The sequence below is a fragment of the Podarcis bocagei genome (genome assembly GCF_964188305.1).
Source record: "Podarcis bocagei genome assembly, chromosome: 5".
Taxonomy (NCBI): domain Eukaryota; kingdom Metazoa; phylum Chordata; class Lepidosauria; order Squamata; family Lacertidae; genus Podarcis; species Podarcis bocagei.
In genome coordinates this window covers 82,777,511-82,797,210 of record NC_138129.1, presented here as the reverse complement: position 1 = coordinate 82,797,210, position 19,700 = coordinate 82,777,511, and the positions used below count along the sequence as shown (strand labels likewise).

Genomic DNA, 19,700 nt, shown 5'->3' with positions numbered 1-19,700 from the left:
CAAGTGTAAAATATGAAACAGTTAAGCTTTTGTTAAAAGATGCATCACAACGTGGACATTCTGTTTATCACCTAGATATAAAAACTGCATATTTGTTTGCAGATTTAAAAGAACAAATTTTTATGCGTGTCCCTGAAGGCATAGACGCTGCTGAAGGTTTGGTATGCAAATTAAATAAATCCCTTTATGGTCTGCACCAAAGTGGAAGGAATTGGCACCAAACTTTAGCAAAAGAATTGCTAGATATTGGTTTTTCACAAGGAAAGGCAGACAATTGTGTGTTTATAAAGGAAAGGGCAAACTCTGTAACAAAAATATGTGTGTATGTAGATGACGTGTTAATTTCTACAAAAACCAAACAGGAATATGAACAGGTAGTTTCACAGTTACAGAAGAAATTTGATGTGGTGGAATTAGGCATAGCTAAAAATTACTTATCCATGCAAATTGAGAAAGGCAAAAATGGATCTTTTCTGGTTCATCAAACTGCAAAAATTGATGATCTAGTTGAAATGCTACGTTTAGAAAATGCAAATGGGAAGGAAACACCTATGGTGTGTGGTTTCACCTTTACAGGTGAAGATAAGCCATTTCCTAACAAAACTTTGTATCGTTCTGCTATAGGCAAGCTAAATTTCATTCAAAGAATCTCAAGACCAGATATAACTTATGCTTTTCACTTTCTGGCAAAATTTGTGGAAAAGCCCACTACACAATGTTTCTCTGCTCTTAAGAGAGTGGTAATGTACCTTAAACATACCAAACATTATAGGTTGCAGTTTACACCTAGTATTGATAAAGGTTTTGAAATTTTCTGTGATGCATCTCATGCAGTGGAACAAAATAATTGCAGGGGTGTGTCTGGTATGGTGTTTTGTTATAACGGTTGTCCATTTGAATGGAAGTCCCAGACACAAACCATTATTTGTCTCTCCACAACAGAGAGTGAATTATGTGCATGCGTTCAAGCCACTCGTGATGTAGAATGGTATCTGCAAGTATTTGCAGACCTACAGATGCAAGTAACACTACCAGTAAAAGTTTACCTTGATTCCCAGAGTGGACTTGCTATCCTGTGTTCAGAGACCAATACGCAGCGCACTAGAGTCTTAAGATTACGTTTAGAATTTGTAAAGAAACTAATTACTGATGAAATGGTTGTATTTAAATATGTTCCAGGTGACAATCAAATTGCGGACATTTTTACTAAAGCACTTCCAAAGGTTACACATGAAAAACATGTACAAAGTATGCTTTATGTTTTTGTTCCACAATGATGAACCGCAGGGGAAATGTTGAATGGTCTCTTTAAATGTAAAGGTTCATCATTGTTCCACTCCATGTGTATGTCTTTAAGGGGCCGGAGCAAGGGCCAGAGGAAGATAACGAGACCCAGCTTTACAGCTGTGAAACATAGCAGGTGCTGCTGAGTTGTATTTGATTAAGGCGTGTCAGCATTTGGGTAGAGTATATAAGGAGCAGCACCTAGCTCTCCCATTACCCTGGGGGATGGGTTGGTGGTTGGGTCTGGTTTGGTTTGTTGATGTATTTAGTGTAAATGGAGTTTTTGTTTTTCTTATTAAAACCTTCTTTAAGTTATTTTTGAGTCCTTTCTTTTTAATGCATGATCTCCCCAGCAAGCTCTCTGCAGCGTTACCATACTGCAAAAAGCCAACATAGCTGACCAGTAGATCTGTAGATCAGGATGAACCCAAGCTGTCGTCCTTCTCTTCTTCCTCCTCCTCCTCTTCCTCATACAGTGGTACCATGGGTTAAGAAATTAATTTGTTCTGGCGGTCCATTCTTAACCTGAAACTGTTCTTAACCTGAGGTACCACTTTAGCTAATGGGGTCTCCTGCTGCCGCTGCACCGCCATGCAATATCTGTTCCCATCCTGAAGCAAAGTTCTTAACCCGAAGTACTATTTCTGGGTTAGCGGAGTCTGTAACCTGAAGCGTCTGTAACCTGAAGGTACCACTGTATATCCCATGTGGCATCTCTTGTCAATTGTAATATTACAGAATCATGAAAGAATTTCTATGACAAAAAATACATTGTTTATCCACGCTCCCACTTACATTTTTCAGCAGTGAAGACGAAATGTATATGCCTAATGAGCTTGGGAGAAAATTAGTTTTCTGCATATTACTTTGGTAGTCCTACACTTTTTAATATTTCTACTCACTTGTTAATGTGATAAAGGTGAAACACAAAGCTATAAAATAAATGTTCCACATTGTGACACAAACTACATTTTACTGTGACTTGAAATCAATGTTGGCATTATAAAAATTGCACATGTAGGTCACACACGTAAGGGTAATGTGTTCTATTAGCAGCTGGTGTGTTCATTTCCAATTGCTTATTTAGACAGGTCTGTGTGCAGATGACAATTTGAGCAAATGTAGCTTTTGCTGAAAAAACCATAAAGGAGCAAATGACAAAGTCACTGATACATTTCTTATTTGCGTTATTGTCTTGTGCCCCCTGTTTAACCAATAAACTATTGAAATACAAACAGGCAATGTTGTAGTTAAGAGGAATAAGTGCATTAAAAATAGGCTCATATGAGATATGACTCCAAGAATGAGCAGCATTTGAGAGATTTACATAAACAACAGCATAAAACAGTTATCATTTGAGTATTTTATAGACACTGCTACAGGATATGGTGGTAAGGTGATGGAAAACAGTGAGCAGGACATTTCCAAACACAACAACATTTTGACTTGTCTGTATATATTTTTCTCATGTCTTTTTCAGTATTACGTATGACTAAATCTGCCTGCAATGTTTGTTCTTGGCATTGTTTTTACCATAATAGAAACATCATCATAATGAATGTCCTCCAGGCATACTGTATGAGTTTTCTTTCTGATTAATCTCCTCTACTCATTCAGATTCTTTATATGTTTTGCATAAATCTATATTGCTTTGTGCTAATGGCAGTGAAACTCCTAACATTGATTGGCTGAGCTGATAGGAAGCTGGAATGTTCAGAATAACCTGTTCGAGAAACAGATCTATCAGAATAATTCAGTGGGAAGTTATGAGAGTCCAGGGGTGCAATGTGGCTGAAAGGCAATGCAACAGGAACCAGAGAGAAGAGTAGGAGATTTGATGATGGAGCAGGAAGGGGCTAGTGAGAGCGAGGCCTTTGAAGAACCTTCATAGTGCTTTAAGGTCAGGAAGACTGTTTATGGCTCTTGGTGTAATGTTTAGAAATATTTTGCATTTCTGGAAAGGTAGAAATTGGAGCAGTTGTAACCCAGGGCTGAATAGCTTTGTTTACACAGCTATGGAAGATTCTGGCAGGACTCAATTTAACTTGGAATCCACCCTTTTCAGAGCTGCTGCACATTTTCTCAAGCTATCTACCACAACCCCCGGGTCTCTTTCCTGGTCTGACACTGCTAGTTCAGACTGTGTTTGCATACATTTGAAGAATATCCATATCAGTATTGATTGTCATGGGCTGGCTGTACGCAGAGGTATGGTGGGAGGCACCAGCTTCTTCCCCAAGGGAAGAAGGCTCAGAGTCAGGGGATTGGTGGTGGGGCAACAATGAGTGAGAAGAGGGAGAAGATTGGGAGGTGTCAGAAACTGAAGAGGTAACAGGGTTAATGATCAGAGAGACTCTATGGTGGAGAGAAGTCCAGAAGCAAAAGTGGCAGCAGAAGAGGAGGGAGGCCAAGAGGCAGACATGAGTTGGGCTGGCCCATTCCTGACAGTGATAGTGCCCAGAGATGCACCACTTTACACTTGTTTGCACTGAACCACATTTGCTGTTTTAATGTTTGGAGAGGTCTTTTTGAAGCTCCTTGCCAGCCCTTTTTGTTCAGCTTTATCATTGACTATATTTTATTGCTCTAAGCACAGCAACTAAAACATTGGTTTCTGTGCTCTGCAAATATTTACAAATATTGAACTAAAAACTGTCTTTTTCTAGGTCCAACATAAGGCCGCATTATGGAGAAACAAATACTCATAACTTCAAAATGCATACCTTCACTCGTGTAACATCCTGCAAAGTCTGTCAGATGCTTCTGAGGTAAGTGTCAAGGGAGCTGAATAATAATTAGAATTGCACCAAAGTTGGAAAAAAAAACTATTGCATTGAATAAATTAATTAAAATTATCCGTCTGGCTAGAACAAGGTCTCCTGATAGGATTTAAAATCCAACTTGCAGAAACTGATAATTCAGTATCAGGGTAAATTTGGCTGTAGTGTCTAAACTGTATGAGTATTTGCAGCTAAATATATAGTTTTGCTGATAGTTAAATCCCATCTGTGCAACTGGTGGCTTGTGGGATATGTAGAACAATTTTTTTGTTGCTCATGGAGTTCCTACCAAATTTTTATCAAGCTGGAAAAAAATGTTTGCAAAGAAAAGAAAAAGCTTTCAAGTTTATGGGAGTGAATGAGGGAGCGAGGGAGAAATCCCACTATTTAATTTTAATGCTACATCCCTTCTTTCATGCATAATATCTTTGCTATGTCTGAGCTCATAACTGTGAAACCCAGAGTTATTGAAGGCACAAATGTTTACTCTCACTGTCAGCCATAAAGGGCTCGCAGAATGCTTTACATATCAATCAAAACAGAGCAGTCCATGTCCTTGGGATTCTAATATAAAAAACACAACCTAAAAGGAAAATGTATTAGGCAAGAAGAGGGAAATAAGTGAATTCAGGTACCAGTGCTTAGTTAAAAGTTCTAATGATGAACTGAGATGAAAACAGTTCAAGGAGAGGCAGACCCAAACATTGCTAGTCTCTTAGCTACGCAGATGGAATGGCCTTGCATCCTTTTTCTTCACATTTCTACTGTAGCATGGTGGAATGACTGCTGCCATGTGACAGTTGATAGAAGGAAGAGCCTGGCTTCTCAGCAGAGCTCACAGCATTATTATAGAACCTGGCCCTCCATCTCTGTGGTCTGGAAAATGAAGAGTTCGTTTAGAATAAATAAGGAAGCTGGCAATTTCCTAGTGGTAATTTGAAAGAGTTTTTAAAAAGCTGGTGCTTGGTAAAAATAGCTTCTGTATTTAGAAAAGAAATAAAAATGGTGAAAACAAAAATGGTAGAACTCTTACTAGATATAACCACCAATAATCTTTTTTAAAACGAAAAGCAGACCAAATAGGTGAGTATGGTGTGGAAAGGTTCCAAAATGGAACTTTAGTTTTTCTAGCACTGAATCATTTAAAAACTCCGTAGCTGTAATTTTTATCCACTGCATGCCATAATTATTTCTAGTGTGAATTTTCAGACCTAGGTTTGGACCCAGAGAAGTAGCATGTGTCTGGATAACCAGAAATACGCACACACACACACGGTTTTTCTTTTAGTAATTTCTAATGCTGAGTAGCCAAGCTGTTGTTAGGTTTAAAAAGTGGCTTGTCTCCTCTGGAATGGCAATAATGAACATTCTGGTTGCTTATTCAATTTTCCTCTGCATGCATATGCAACTTCTTTTGATCCTAACACTCTGTTCCTTTCATTATTTCAGTTTCAAAATGTTTTTTCATGGTGTTCCTGAAGTTAGCATTCTGACAGCTTGCTCATTGTTATGAGCCACAGTCTTTATTTGCAGTCTGTTTTCTCCACAAGTGGTCCAAAGAAATTTCTCTCTTGTAAACTGTACTATGGCCAGAACACAGAGAATATTCTATGAATGAGGTGATTGGAAGGTTAAGTGTCTGTGAAAAGATTTTGGTTGGTTAAAGTCAATGGAAATGAAAAACCATGGAGCCTCATTCCTTGAACAGTTTGAAGCAACATGTGGCTATTACTAAACACAATTTACTCTTTGTGGAATAAAGAGTGGAACCTCAGCTGGATGGCCCCCAAACCCCGAGAAGCCTTTATTGTTAATGAGCCATAAAGTTATTTTTTCCTTAGATAAGCCATTTCTTCTTTCTTCACCGCCCCTGAAAGATTTATTGCACGCTAAAAAATGTATTTCTATTGTAATGTGTTCTCGGTTATGGAAGGTAATACAGAAATTGTGATGATACAGTGCATTTATGTGAAAGCAAAAAAGAAATAATGAATTCCTTCGCCCTGATTTGCATGTCATATTAAACCATAGTCAAAAGCAAACTATGGTTTAATGTGAACACACAGAGTGTTAGTGCACAGTGCTGAAAACCTCTCCCACTGCTCCTCCTTCCCTCCTCCTGTTGCTATGCTCCTGGGAAGCAAGGCAGAATCTGGCTTGTTGTGGTATCTGAACCCAGACTTGTTTCCCCCCAGTTCCTGGCCCATGCTGGAGTCTACAGAATACAACTTTCCAAACTGTCTTGCAAATAACATGGTTGTACACAAAAGTTTGAGTTTTTTCTTCTAATTTCCCCCACCCTCTTACTTTGAATTGCAGGGGAACCTTTTGTCAAGGCTATTTATGTTCAAAGTGCGGAGCTGGAGTCCACAAAGAATGTTTGGGAAGGCTAGACAATTGTGGCAGAGCTAATTTGGGTGGTAAGTCATTTTTATTGTTTGGGATAATTTTTTTAATTAGGCCATAAAGCTTGCCAGTTATAATTAAGACTTAATTTTCTTCTAATTTGTGTTCGTTGCATTGCAGATATTCTTTTGTAGTGATCTTTTATAAGCATAATTATAATTGCATTTTGAAGTCCTGGAATAAGAGACTCATAGAACTGTAGAGTTGGCAGGGACCATCTAGTCCAATCCCCTGCCTTGCAGGATCCTTTTGCCCAACGTATCGCTCGAACCCACAACCCTGTGGTTAAGTGTCTCATGCTCTACCTCAGTATGTCGCAACATGAAACAGCAAGGGTGGGATAGCTACAGTCCGGGTGCCTCAGAATTCTGGTGGCGGTCCAGATCCCCCCACACAACTGAGGGCTGTTCAACCTTTTTCCACTGGGAGCCACATGCAACAGTGATTCAGGGGCTGCATGCCAGTGTATGTAGCTGGAACCAATGGCGACAGTAATGTGATGACAATATGATTTATGTAATTAGCTGCACATTTTACGTAAGTGATGAAATTTCATCACAGTGGGACAGTAAGACAAATAATGTAGTTTTTGGAAGAAGACAAACTGCAGCAGAACAGACAGTGCTGCATATAGGGAATGGTGGAACAGAAAACGATGCCTTCTTACATACCTACGTTCAGCTCTCAAAATGGGTCCAGACTTCTCCAGCGCTGCAGTGAAAGTTAGATTTTCAAAGCTATTGCAATTCAAAATCCCCATCCCTGAAACTAAATGCTGGCCACATGACCTGGAAGCTGTACGCCAGCTCCCTCGGCAAGTAAAGCGAGATGAGCACCGCAATATTTGAGATACAGTGGTGCCTCGCAAGACGAAATTAATTCGTTCCGCAAATCTCTTCGTCTTGCGGTTTTTTCGTCTTGCGATGCACGGTTTCCCATAGGAATGCATTGAAAATCAATTAATGCGTTCCTAGGGAAACCGCCTTCAGACCAGGTCCGGGGACAGTCTGTCCCCGGACCTCTTCTGAAGGCTGGGGGGGGGGGACAAGGGCTTTTCTTCCCACCCCCAGCATTTTAAAAAAACCCGGGACAGCGGAGGACTTCTCCGCTGTCCGGGGCGATTTAAAAGCCCCTGGGAAGGCAGGCAGGGGGGACAAAGACTGTTGCCCCCCGCCAGCCTTCAGAAGAGGTCCTGGACCTCTTCTGAAGGCGGGCGGGGGGCGAAAGTCTTTGCTCCCCCCCCCGCCTGCCTTCAAAAGGTGTCCCCACGGCGGCGGGAGGTGTCCCCTGCCCCCCGCCCGGCTTCGGAGCACCGGGAGAAGCGATCTCCCCGCAGCCCCTTGCTGCAAAAGACGTCCGGGGGAAGCGGGGAAGAAGCGCTTCGCTTCCCGCTGCCCCCGGACCTCTTTTGAAGCAAGGGGCTGCGGGGAGATAGCGATCTCCCTGCAGCCCCTTGCTGCAAAAGACGTCCGGGGGAAGCGGGGAAGAAGCGCTTCGCTTCCCGCTTCCCCAGGACGTCTTTTGCAGCAAGGGGCTGCAGGGAGATCGCTATCTCCCCCCAGCCCCTTGCTTCAGAAGAGGTCCGGGGGCAGCGGGAAGCGAAGCGCTTTGCTTCCCCACTTCCCCCGGACGTCTTTTGCAGCAAGGGGCTGCAGGGAGATCGCTATCTCCCCCCAGCCCCTTGCTTCAAAAGAGAAGACCCGCTGTCCCCGGGGCAAGCTTCGTTTTGCGAAGCAAGCCCATAGGGAAATTCGTCTTGCGAGGCAACTCGAAAACGAAAAAACCTTTCGTTTTGCGAGTTTTTCGTCTCGCGAGGCGTTCGTCTTGCGGGGTACCACTGTACTTCCCTGATTAAACTTTCCTGCCTCTTATCAACAGGGATATGTTGTCCTAATGTAATATAAGACATTTGACTATAATTATGTAAGGTTCCCTTTGAAGAAATTTTGATAGGATTTTCCTTTTGATTTGTCACTCCCAGGGGCATGACATAACGGCCAGGTCCACACAAAATGCTATGCCATGGTTTGTTTAGGTAGAGGTAAAGGGACCCCTGACCGTTAGGTCCAGTTGCGGATGAATCTTGGGTTGCGGTGCTCATCTCGCTTTACTGGCTGAGGGAGCTGGCGTACAGCTTCCGGGTCATGTGGCCAGCATGACTAAGCCACTTCTTGCGCACCAGAGCAGCACACGGAAACACCGTTTACCTTCCCGCCAGAGCGGTACCTATTTATCTACTTGCACTTTGTCGTGCTTTTGAACTGCTAGGTTGGCCGGAGCAGGGACTGAGCAACGGGAGCTCACTCCGTTGCGGGGATTCAAACCGCCGACCTTCTGATCGGCAAGCCCTAGGCTCTGTGGTTTAAACCACAGCGCCACCCATGTCCCATGGTTTGTTTAACAAGCCACAAATTAACCACAAGTTTTCCCACGGATTATCAAGCAGACCATGACTTTTCCCGTCCCCCCCGCCAAGTTTGCTTTGTTTTAGCTGTTCTTGCCTCGTGCTGTGCTTTATTTATTTAGGTATTTTATATACCACTCCATATTTCAAAGAAATCTCTGAGCATTTTACAGCATCATAAAAATCACAAATAAATGCAAAAAGAATGTAAAAATCCACATTTAAAATAACTCAAAATAAATAGATAAGAGATCCTCTTAAAACATCACTATAAACGAGAACAACATCAGGTGGGTAGTATAATAAATTGCAGCAGATCTAGACAACTGAAATAAACAGAGATAACCAGCTTTACCCACCAGCCTGCATTTATAGATAGCAGCAGCATTCTCAATTCTGCTGTTCTTGTAGCTTCATGTGTGGCTGGGGTAGGGCGGTCAAACAAACCATCGTTCAGATAATGTGCTGTGTTTGCACATTACACCAAGCCATAGTTAAAACAAACCAAGGTTTGTAAGCCAACAATAAACCCGGGGTTAAATAAACTATAGATTAGTGTTGTGTCTAAACCAGGCCTTTGTGGAGAGCATTTGAAATTTCCCCCCTCCCTTTAGATTTTATTCAGATTAGATGCCAGAGCTGAAAACCATTATGCTTTCGACAAAGCAATCTAAGTATGTTCATGATTAGGTCATTTTTAATGCATTTCTAATTTTAGGAAATTGGACAGAGGTTTTAAATAAAGTTGAAAAAGAACATATTGCCACTTTGTTGTTGTAAAATGATAATTTATTCAATTCCTTAATCCACGAGGCTGTCTACGTGTGATCTGTGCCTCTAGCCTTCAAACTGAAATGGTTTAATTGCACCCTGAAAAGGACTTGGGAAGAATATGCAAACCTTAGTATAGTTGATAGGGTGACAAAATGCAAATAAGTACAGGGCTCCTGTACCTTTTAATAGCTGTTTCCAACATACAATTTCTGAAGATGCAACTTTTCACATGCTTACATTGCTGCTTCTGAAGAACTATTATAGGTATAGGAACATTGTTCTTTTGTATCTGGTCAGTCTATTCATTAATCAGGGCTTCAGGGTGGTTACTATAATTGACATGCATTGTTGTCCAGGCATATATAGTAATTTGAGGGTGGCTTAAAAAACCCACATGATATTTGCATTTTGTGATTAGAAAATCTGTTTACATCCCAAAATGAAGCTCAGTAGCAGATGCTTGCATAAGGCTGCACCAGTCTCAAGCCAGAGGCTCTGGCAAGGAGACCGAACCCTCTTATTCCCTGCACCATCTTGGTAGCTTTCAAGGGAGAGAGTTGCTGGTCTAGCCTTTGCCATCTTCAATGCCGAGTCTGCAGATGACCAGAAAGAGGAGCCTGTACAGCAGGAGTCAGGATGTGATACAAGGAGCTAATAGGGTTTCTGTTTCAGCAACTTGTTGCTCAAGTGTAGACTGAGGTGCTCCCCAACTCTTTGCTGAACCACTGATTGCTTTATTGCGCGCGCGCACACACACACACACACACACACACACACACACACACCCCGACACTGCTTTCCATCCTGGTTACCTGTCAGGTAGATAACTGGAAAAGAAAGGAGAGTGGAACCTTCTTCCTGAACTTCTAATTAGAAGTTTATGCGATAAGGCGAATGAATGTACCTTGGCAAGATTTAATCCTGCAGAGGTTGATGGAGACATATTTCACCAGACCAGTGGTAAGCTGAATCTGATTTAATCAGAGGTAGTATCAGCAAGTATCCTTTTGTATTACTGTTTAAAAGGGATGAATGTAGAGCTAAAAGTTGACAAAAATAGGTAGAAATATTCAGTCTTCATAGTTGCCATGTGTAAGGGCCAGTCCATACATTAGTAGAGGAAAATCTGCCTCGGTGTGCACAGGCAGTTCATGGTTCCCTTGTGAGCCTACATCTATGGTGAACACTTTGCTGCTTTCACACATACACTTGAAACATCTCAAACGCTGAGATATCAAATGTAATGTGTGAACTGGCCCTTAGCCAAGCTTGGCTGCCCTCATGCCTTCCCTTGTTTTAGTAACATGCAGATGCAACAGAGAACCATGGCCTTGTGTGTGTTTGGCTGTGCATACATGTTGTGGTTTTATGTGTACATCTAAAATGTCATGGAGGCATGCATTTTTAAGTTCACCATGTTGAGATTTGAGACATTGTGTCCTAAGGGCGCTTGGCTGCCAGGTGTGAGAGATGGATTGCTAAGTCGGTGGTGTGATCCCAGAAGGAGATGCTCCTGTTCTTAAGACCAGTTTGGACTTGATGCTTCCAAAGTGGTCTATTCAGTATTATGTTTTCAGTAAGGCAAAGTGCAGGGATAAAACTTGGAAACCTGCCTGAAAATAAACAGATCTAGCAGTTGCATTACGTAATATGTATTGCCAAACAGCATGAGTTGTACTTCATTTCAAGATAAGCTATTCAAACAAAGTGGAGGGCAGGCCCACTCATGTCTTGGACTGTATACTCTGAGCATACATTTAAAAAAATGCCCAAAGTTGAACTTTGTTCATAGGAGTGGCCATTTTAGATGTGGCTCATGCAGTTTCTTTCTTAGTTTTCTCTGTCTTTTTGTAAGAAATAGTGTTGTTTCAAACTCTCCACTTTCCTACGTAGTGGGAAGCTGGTACAGTAGTGTTGCAGGATCAGTTTTATTATAACAAGATATTATTTGGAGATTTAGGCTGCAATCCTCAACATACTTACTATGGAGAAAGCTCCATAGTATACAGTGAATACAGTGGGGCTTATCTTTGAGTAGTATAAATATGATTGTGTTCCTCGGGTGTGTTTTGCAGCATTTGTTGATTTACATGTATATAAGCAGTGTGTGTGTGTGTGTGTGTGTGTGTGTGTATGCATACCAATAAGACAGTGCTTGTCTTTAAAGCAGGAATAGTGCCTTAAAACTACCAGCACAACCTTACAACAAGACTGCTTTATGTCAGCCAACTGCATAACTCTGGTTTCTTTTCCTCCTTTCTGTCCAGATTCTTGTTTTTGCAATATCTACTTTATAAACATACAGTTGGACTTGAAAGAGAGAAGGTAGCCCTAGCCTAGCAGAACATCAGTTTAGTACTAAGCAATATTTACAGCTACTTCCGAAAGCCAGAAACCTCTTCTTAATCTTTGATACCCATCCGCAAAACTTAGAGCTTCTTCTTCCTTCTTCCAAGCAGCAATGGCTTGGGGTATGGCCGGTGAGATATTTGATTGAATCCCTCCACCCCACCCTTTTACCAGTGCCATGACGCAATCTGATTCTGAAGCTCCTTTCCAAAGAGAACTACTGTTTGATAAATGTGAATTCAAACTCTCTTGGGATGCGCAAAGCTGATTCTTCTGTTATTTGGATGCAGGCCATTGTATTTGCAGTAATAAGAAGTGATACTTAAGGGCTATCTGTGGTGCACAATCTATGATTGTTCAAACAGAAGTGCAAGTCACTACTTGATGCTGCAGTAAGTAAGTGATGACTACGCAAGGGTAGTAGACCAGCCTGTAGCCTTGTCTTAATTTAAAAAACAAAAACAAGACAAGAGAGGGTGTCTACAACTAATACACTTTAGAAAAAGTTAAGGTAAAGCTAGATTAATTTTGTAGCATGCTTTCAAAAGTTTGTTGATACTGGGTTGTATTCGCATCTGCTGTTCTGCTCATACAAAAGGCTTCCACTTGCACAATGGGACTTCCCCCTCCTCTCCCTTTCAGCTCCTTATGCACCCTGATAATCTGCTCCAAAGTGTTGAAAGACCTTCTGGAGCAGTGTGTGTGTGTGTGCGTGCGTGTGTGTGTGTGCAGGGAGAGGATAGCATGGGGAAGTCCTACTGTGCAAGCGAAATGCTCCTCCTGCAGCTTTGATGCAACTCACTCTAACCTAAAAGTAACATTATTAAAACACTTTTTCAAAATTATGCATATTAGAGCATAATTGCCAGTTTACCGTTAATAAATTCAGGTTACAAAAATCAATAAACAGTGACCATTTGCCTATAAACTTTTTGACAATTCTCCTCTGATATATATCTATAAAAAACCCTGTTATATATCTATAAAAAACATGTAAGTTTGGTGTTGGCAGTTTCCAATATTTAGTAAAAACTAGCAGTTATTACCATATATATCTAATCTTACATTCCTTTCATATTAAAACTCCTGTGTAGGCTGAAAAACAGGTAGCAAGTCTAATAGTATAGTGTTATTTGATAATTTCTCTCTTAAAATGTTCATTTTCTTCCGATAAACTTTTGCATATGGGCATCCCCACCTCATATGGCTGAAGTTTCCTTGACTTTTCAAAAGATTTCCAGCAATGAAAAGTACTCTTAGTAATTGTATTTGTCGCTACTGCTTTATGTATGCTTGTACTTCACGTAAGAGAGTCCAAATTCCAGCATAACAAGTTATTTTATTGGGAATATCCATGGCATCACAATATATTGTATGAATGCAAAAACTTCCTGGAAAACATTATTGTCAGAATGCAAAATAAATAAGGAATTTGCGTTATCTGACGTAATAGTTCCCCGATTCATTTCCTTTGGGAAGAGAAGCTCCCATGCTGTCTCCTGAAGTCTTGCACTGCAGTGCACATGTTGAATCTGTAAAGTCTGAGCTTCTGAGTTTTTCCTTTCATCAAACTATTTCAGAATGTATATAGCTGATTTGTTGGTTTGGAAAGCTGCATGTCGTCAGAGTTAAGCATAAACTTGAATCTGTTTATGGCTGTTCAGTGCTGCTTAACCTGAGCCAATAAAACTAAGTGAACACAGTTTGCAAAATAACGAGCTGAGCCCCAGGGCTGGTGGAGCATAAAACAGGTATCAGCTAGCTAAACAAAGCAGCTCCGTGTACTCTCACCAAACCACACAGCAAGGAATTACTGCTGAACGGAGTGAACTTTCAGTTTCTGACCATGCCAATTTTTACGTTTGTTTCAGAACCCGGGACCCTGAAACATGAGGTAAGTGCAACTTTTTGAAGTTTGGGTTGACATTTATTTTGTGGCTGATCTAAAATGTTCCATTTTCTCATTTTTATATTTTGGTGTTAGTGCTGGGATCACTTAAGGCATTTTGTGCTTGTGCACTGGCAAAATTGGATTAAAAAGATAGTGAAAGTGTTGAATCTGCTCAAGATTAAGAATTTTCAAGTTCCATTGGTTTCAGTGGGGATAGCGTATAATACTCTTTAGAAAAAGAAAAATACAAGGAGACTTTAGTTGCCTCGTGCCACAGATTTCTTATTAATTTCATGGGGCTGATGTTTTCTCTAGACTTCCTTAGTGTTCAAGACATTAGCAGAACATGTATAAAAAAACCAAGTAATGGTTCAGTATGATAAACTACCATGGGATTTAGCAGAAGAATTATAAGTGGTCTAATTTTTTTGCAACCTACTGCTGTAAGAGTAATGCATGAGTATAAAGTTCAGCAGTTCTCAATTTGTGTGCTGTAAAATGTGCAGTCAAATGCTGATTTCTGAAGCTGAATTCTTTGCCATGGGATCACTTGGAGAATCTTTAATATTGTGACAGAATGGTAATGGGCAAATGGGCACATATTCCATGAGATGACAATAATCCAAGAATACTGTGTTAATTTTGGTACATTTGCAGAAAGGTTTCTTTTCTCTTGGTTTTGGGGGGAAATGTTGCATTTATTCTCTTGTATCCTTTTATACTGCCCTGAAATGTGGGGCTAAGTTAAACGCGGATAATGAAAAGGCTGCTTGGGGAGCGTTACTTAACTGTACATTCTATTATATCGTGCAATGCTTATATTTTTTGGTAGCATGTTTCATTTCCATTTGGAAGGGGATTTATGTCAACTGGGAGCTCAAGACTTCATTGGAAGTGTGGATTTACCCCTAAACAGCATTTTCCATACATTCTCCAGCAATGAGGCAACACAGGGAAATTACTTGGAACTAACAATTGATCCTTAAGCAAATGAAGTTGGTTCTCAATAAGTCTTAAGTAATAAAAGTGGAATTAGAAATTCTCTCTCTCTCTCTCTGCCTTGCATTATTTTCTCCATTCTCTGTGTAACAGTGCTGGACACTTAGGGATGATTCCATCAGTGCTGGATTTAGGGTGTTGCGGGCGGGTGCAAAATAATAATCTTATTGAGAAGATCCACCCCTTATTCCATTGATGCACAGGAATGAAAAACATTACGTTCTGCAGAATAAATGGACAGTAGTGAGATGGCTCCTGAGGTGGTAAATCCAGGATGAACACCACTGGGAGCTTCTATGTCCTGGAAAGCTCTTCTGTGAATGAGCCAGTTAATGATTACTAAGCAGTAAAGGCCATAAAAAACATGTGTCAGTTGGTGTTGGGGCTCTCTGATTTGCACCTACTTTGACAGTGCAAAGGTTCAGGCCAACGTGGTGCCTGCATGTGCAAATTGTTACACACCAATTCCGGTTGGTTAGTAGGGTCTGCACAATTCTCAGTCTAGAGGCTCGGCACGCATGGCTGTAAACCGGTGCTCTGTTTCCTGAGGAGATTATATAATCTCAAAGTACAGGTTGGTTGATTGCAGAGCTCCAAGAAGGAGGGAGAAGTTCACTGCAGTATAATTATTGTTTGTGTCACACTCTTGACCAGAGTCTTTTTTGGTTGCACGTGACGTTTCTTATGTCTGGCGATGTGATGTCGAAGCTAATGTTCCTTGAGAGCATTTCTCCTCCATAGAGCTTGGTGGAGGAGGCCTTGCTGAAGTCATCGCCACTACTTTGCAGGCTGGGCTGGCCTGCCTCAGGCAGCAGAGTTTGGGGTAGTGCTAAAGGGCAGTGACTTCACAAAAATGCATATTTTGTTGCATTTTTAAGTGTTTCAAAACATACATTGTACCTCCTAACTTGTAACAGGCAAGTGTGGTTAAAAAGTAAGAGATGATTTTTTTAAACCCCATCTGAACATTCTGCTTTCAGCACCAAAATGTACAGGGCTACCTCTGGGCCCTGCAATTTACAAGACTCTTGTTGACTTGGTCTTTTAAGGTAGTCATTTATTATGTAAAGTTATGTAATGTTCTACTTTCCCCTTCCTCCCAAACTTGCCTTGGAGGTTAATAAAAATATTTAAAAAGAAGCTTCTTCTGTAAACGGCTGTTGCAGAATTATCTCATGTAGCGTGCAAAATAACCAGGGCCTCCGTTCGTTCTCAAAATTGCAGCTCATTTCTTCCACTCTAGCAAGGAACATAAAAGTGAAGTAGAAATTACTTTTTATTATAATTACATTTGCAACAGCCTCATACGCTTTTATGTGGTCAGTTAGAGCTTCACTGTAAATGAAAATTGAAGCTTTTGAAGCCTTCTTTTTTATTGGAAAGTGAAAATGGCTTTAGTTATATGTAAATTGGGAAGCTGTACACGTTTTTAGTGAGATCATGGGCAGAACAGACATGCAGAACATCTTCTGCAGAGTAACAGCTGCATGCTTTTTTAAACACACAAATGCAACCTGCAGAATCAAGTAAATTCTGCAGAAACCTTTAATGACAGATGGTCCATCTGAGGGATGGGAAACAACACTCTTTGTACGTGGTGAGCTTTGTCTGTAATTTATATTCCATACTTCTACACATTTTATGTCTTACCTTGAAAGTAAATTTTAGGAAGAGGGGATTATTATAATTTTTTGCATCAGCTTCTCCTGTTGGGCACTGTGACATGGAACATGAGGGGGGGGGGAGGAACTGTTGCAGTGCCTGTCCAGGGTGAGGGAGAGTGTGCAAGCACTATTTGGCTTCCACTGAGGACAGCAAAATGTCTTGGGCCAGCCCTTCTAGGAGAGTCAAAGGAGTGTGGAGTGTAGAGTGTGGAGACTAACTGGATAGGAATGGGTTTTCAAAAGAAGTATCTAACTTGTGCTTTTCAAATACACAGAGACGACCAAATGGACTCCGAAAGAGCTCCAGGCATATGGACCCAGGTCTGTGTTTCTCTTTTTCATCATTAAAACTTTAGAATTAGCACAGGATAATTAATGGTTTGAATATCATTCTCAGATGTTAATTATACAGCCTCTTTCTTTTGGGGGAACGAGTACCACCAATCTGACCCACAAGGCATCTCAGTGATAGCAGTAAGATGTAAGCTGGCAGATGTAAGTCTGATCTTAAAAGTCTGTTGTATTCTTTTACCACAGGCCTGGCAAGATACAATACCCTTCCCAGTTTCTTGCCATATCATTTATGCAACCATATGTACACCACCTTAGCCCACTCACAACATAATAAAACAGTAAAAATGAAAAAAATGAAAAATGCATAACAAGAGCTAACATAGACAAGTTGGAAAAGTTTAAAAATATCAAAATAAATGAACAACCATCAGCACTATCCGTAGGAAAGCAACCAATTCTGAGAAAACAGCCATTAAGAGAAAGTGATCCGAGAGGTTTTTAAGCCCGCTTAAAATATTGCCAGCGTTGAGGCCGCAGGCACCTCTGTGTAATAGTTTCTTACTACTAAAAGTAAAGTTGCATGTACTGTTGTAGTAGCACTCTCCTGCATGCAGCTGCTGCTATATTCACTGAAACAGTCAAGACTGTCAGTGCAGTGTGTTTTGATGTTGCACCAGTGGAAATTGTTATTTCAGCACTGGGACCTTTTAGTTTTGCTGAAGTCTATGGCTTGGATTCAAATAAGCTCTCAGGCTGCTAATCACTTTCCTGACCGTGTTTTCAAGGGTACAGTCATATGACTATCATAAGACTATCTGAACTGTGTGTGTGTGTGTGTGTGTGTGTGTGTGTGTGTGTTTGTATGTGTGCTTTGCTGCTTTGCTTTTACAAGTGGTGCTCTTAAACCTTGCTTACATACCTAGAAGCCCCTGGGCTTTTGGTAACTCTTCCCTCACCTTATGCTGCTTAAACAGAGCAAGTATTTTAAAATTGATGCCTAATCTTGCAACACTCTGTTCTCAACAGCTGCTGTTTTTCATAGAGTCTGAAGGCAGCAGGTATTAGGTATTTTGAGGTGCAAGACTCCAAACAGAATGCACTTTGACTTTGATGTTCTTAATCTTTCTCCTCATTCCCTCTACAACTGTCTCCCCCACCTCTCACCAGACCCAGGTTTCTGTCAAAGAAAGCAGTACCAGGGTTTTTGCAAATGTGGTTTGACTGAATAAACATGTAGTTCTGGTTGTTTGACTGATAAAATCAACTGTGAGTTCTTTCTCTTAAGCGTTGAATGCACATATATACAGTAACTGTGTGAGGAGGGCAATTCTTTTTTTGCTTCTTTTTATGAGCTCTTTTTCAGAAGCAAGCCATATTATTGAGTCGTTAAATGTAGTAACGTAAGAATGATTTACACCTGAAACAGGAGTTCCAAGTCCATAACTAAGGAGGTGATGGTGGAAGCTTCATATCTGCAGGAAAAAAGAGCTGCTGTACTTACTGCTCAGTTGCATGGGAGTTGAAATGCAAATAGTTAAATTGTCTTGACTAACCACTCCCTTTGTAAAAAAAAACAACCTTACCATATTGCGCATTTTGAAAGAAATATAGCTGTTGCCTGAAGCCAAGTGTTGCTTCACTGTGCCCTTGGAGATACTTTTCCACATTGAAAAGTTATAAATGTGCGGCACAGAGGCTAATGAATTAAGGACTTAAGGAATTAAGGATTCCCAAGTCCTGAAAGAAGGAGCCTATCTGGTACCTAATACTGAAACCTGGCTGGGTGGTGCAGCAAGCTATGTTTTGGCCCAGCACCCATTGTCAAGATTGGACAGGGAGGTGGAGTGGCTATTCTCCACAACAATACAATTTTGCTTGCCCTGTGCCCAATGGTTTGCTTTAATCAAAAGCATTGTACCTGGTGCTGGGCTCCATTTCATCCACACTACAGAGCATATTTTTCCTGTTAACTCATGCGCACACCGGGATTGATCTTGCCCCTTCAGAAGCCACTTTGCTTCACCCCCCCATGATGTGTCACAGTCTGAGAACCATCAGCCTAACCCATTTTTTAAAAATTTATTGATGCCAAGAGAGTAATATTTCATTACTTCTGGTCACAACGGGAATCTGATTGCACAGGTCCATGCCAGTAATTATTCATGGTGGAGCACGTGTAGTTCCAGAATCTGTTTTTACAGCTGCCATTATCCTTATGATTCATGCAGCTTAATTCTCTTAGCACGTCCACTGCTGAAGTGTCTCATGACGGTTGCAAAAAAACAACAACCCCTAAACCAAAACAAAGAGTTTTAAACTGCCTCCCATAATTACATTGAGCCCTGCAGGTTAGAAGTTATCTTTTGCGCCTCTGATGATTGCAGCTAGGTACAAAACTAGATGACTCAACAACGGCAATTAAACCAACTCAGTGGTTTCCCCATCTGATATGCTTATTTTCTGTAAAAGCTCTTGTTCATTGCTTGGCAGTATTATTTCAGCTGTTGCAGTTATGCCAACTATACTGCCTCTCCCCAAAATAATACATTAACTCTCAGTTGCAGGACAAGAACCAGCATGCCTCTTGCCTCCAACCAACTTTTTAAAGCCTGTGTACTGCTAGATGGGCAAATATCCTGCCTCTGTACAACTTGGCTGATAGTTTTTGCTGTTGTCTTCAAGTTGACGATGGGGGCAGGGAAGGGGAACAGCAGCAAAATTTCCCTGTTTTTTTAGATGTGTCTTGTACTACCACATGGGCTGCTCTGGCTTATTTCTGTTAAGACATTTTCCTGCAAGTCTGGCTTCTATATAGTTTTATTTTCTCAACAGAACTAGGTGATTCTGCCTGATTA

General features: G+C 41.0%; 1 protein-coding gene across 2 annotated transcripts in view; it reads left to right on the top strand.

Moving 5' to 3' along the window:
• VAV3 (vav guanine nucleotide exchange factor 3) overlaps nucleotides 1–19,700 on the top strand; it is a 193,820-nt gene that overhangs the window by 111,714 nt on the left and 62,406 nt on the right. For both annotated transcript variants that reach the window (XM_081195080.1, XM_081195081.1), the window contains exons 16-19: nucleotides 3,951–4,052; nucleotides 6,384–6,484; nucleotides 13,869–13,891; nucleotides 16,827–16,872. In XM_081195080.1, the coding sequence (XP_081051206.1) occupies nucleotides 3,951–4,052; nucleotides 6,384–6,484; nucleotides 13,869–13,891; nucleotides 16,827–16,872 (272 nt within the window). The remainder of the gene's footprint in view (nucleotides 1–3,950; nucleotides 4,053–6,383; nucleotides 6,485–13,868; nucleotides 13,892–16,826; nucleotides 16,873–19,700) is intronic.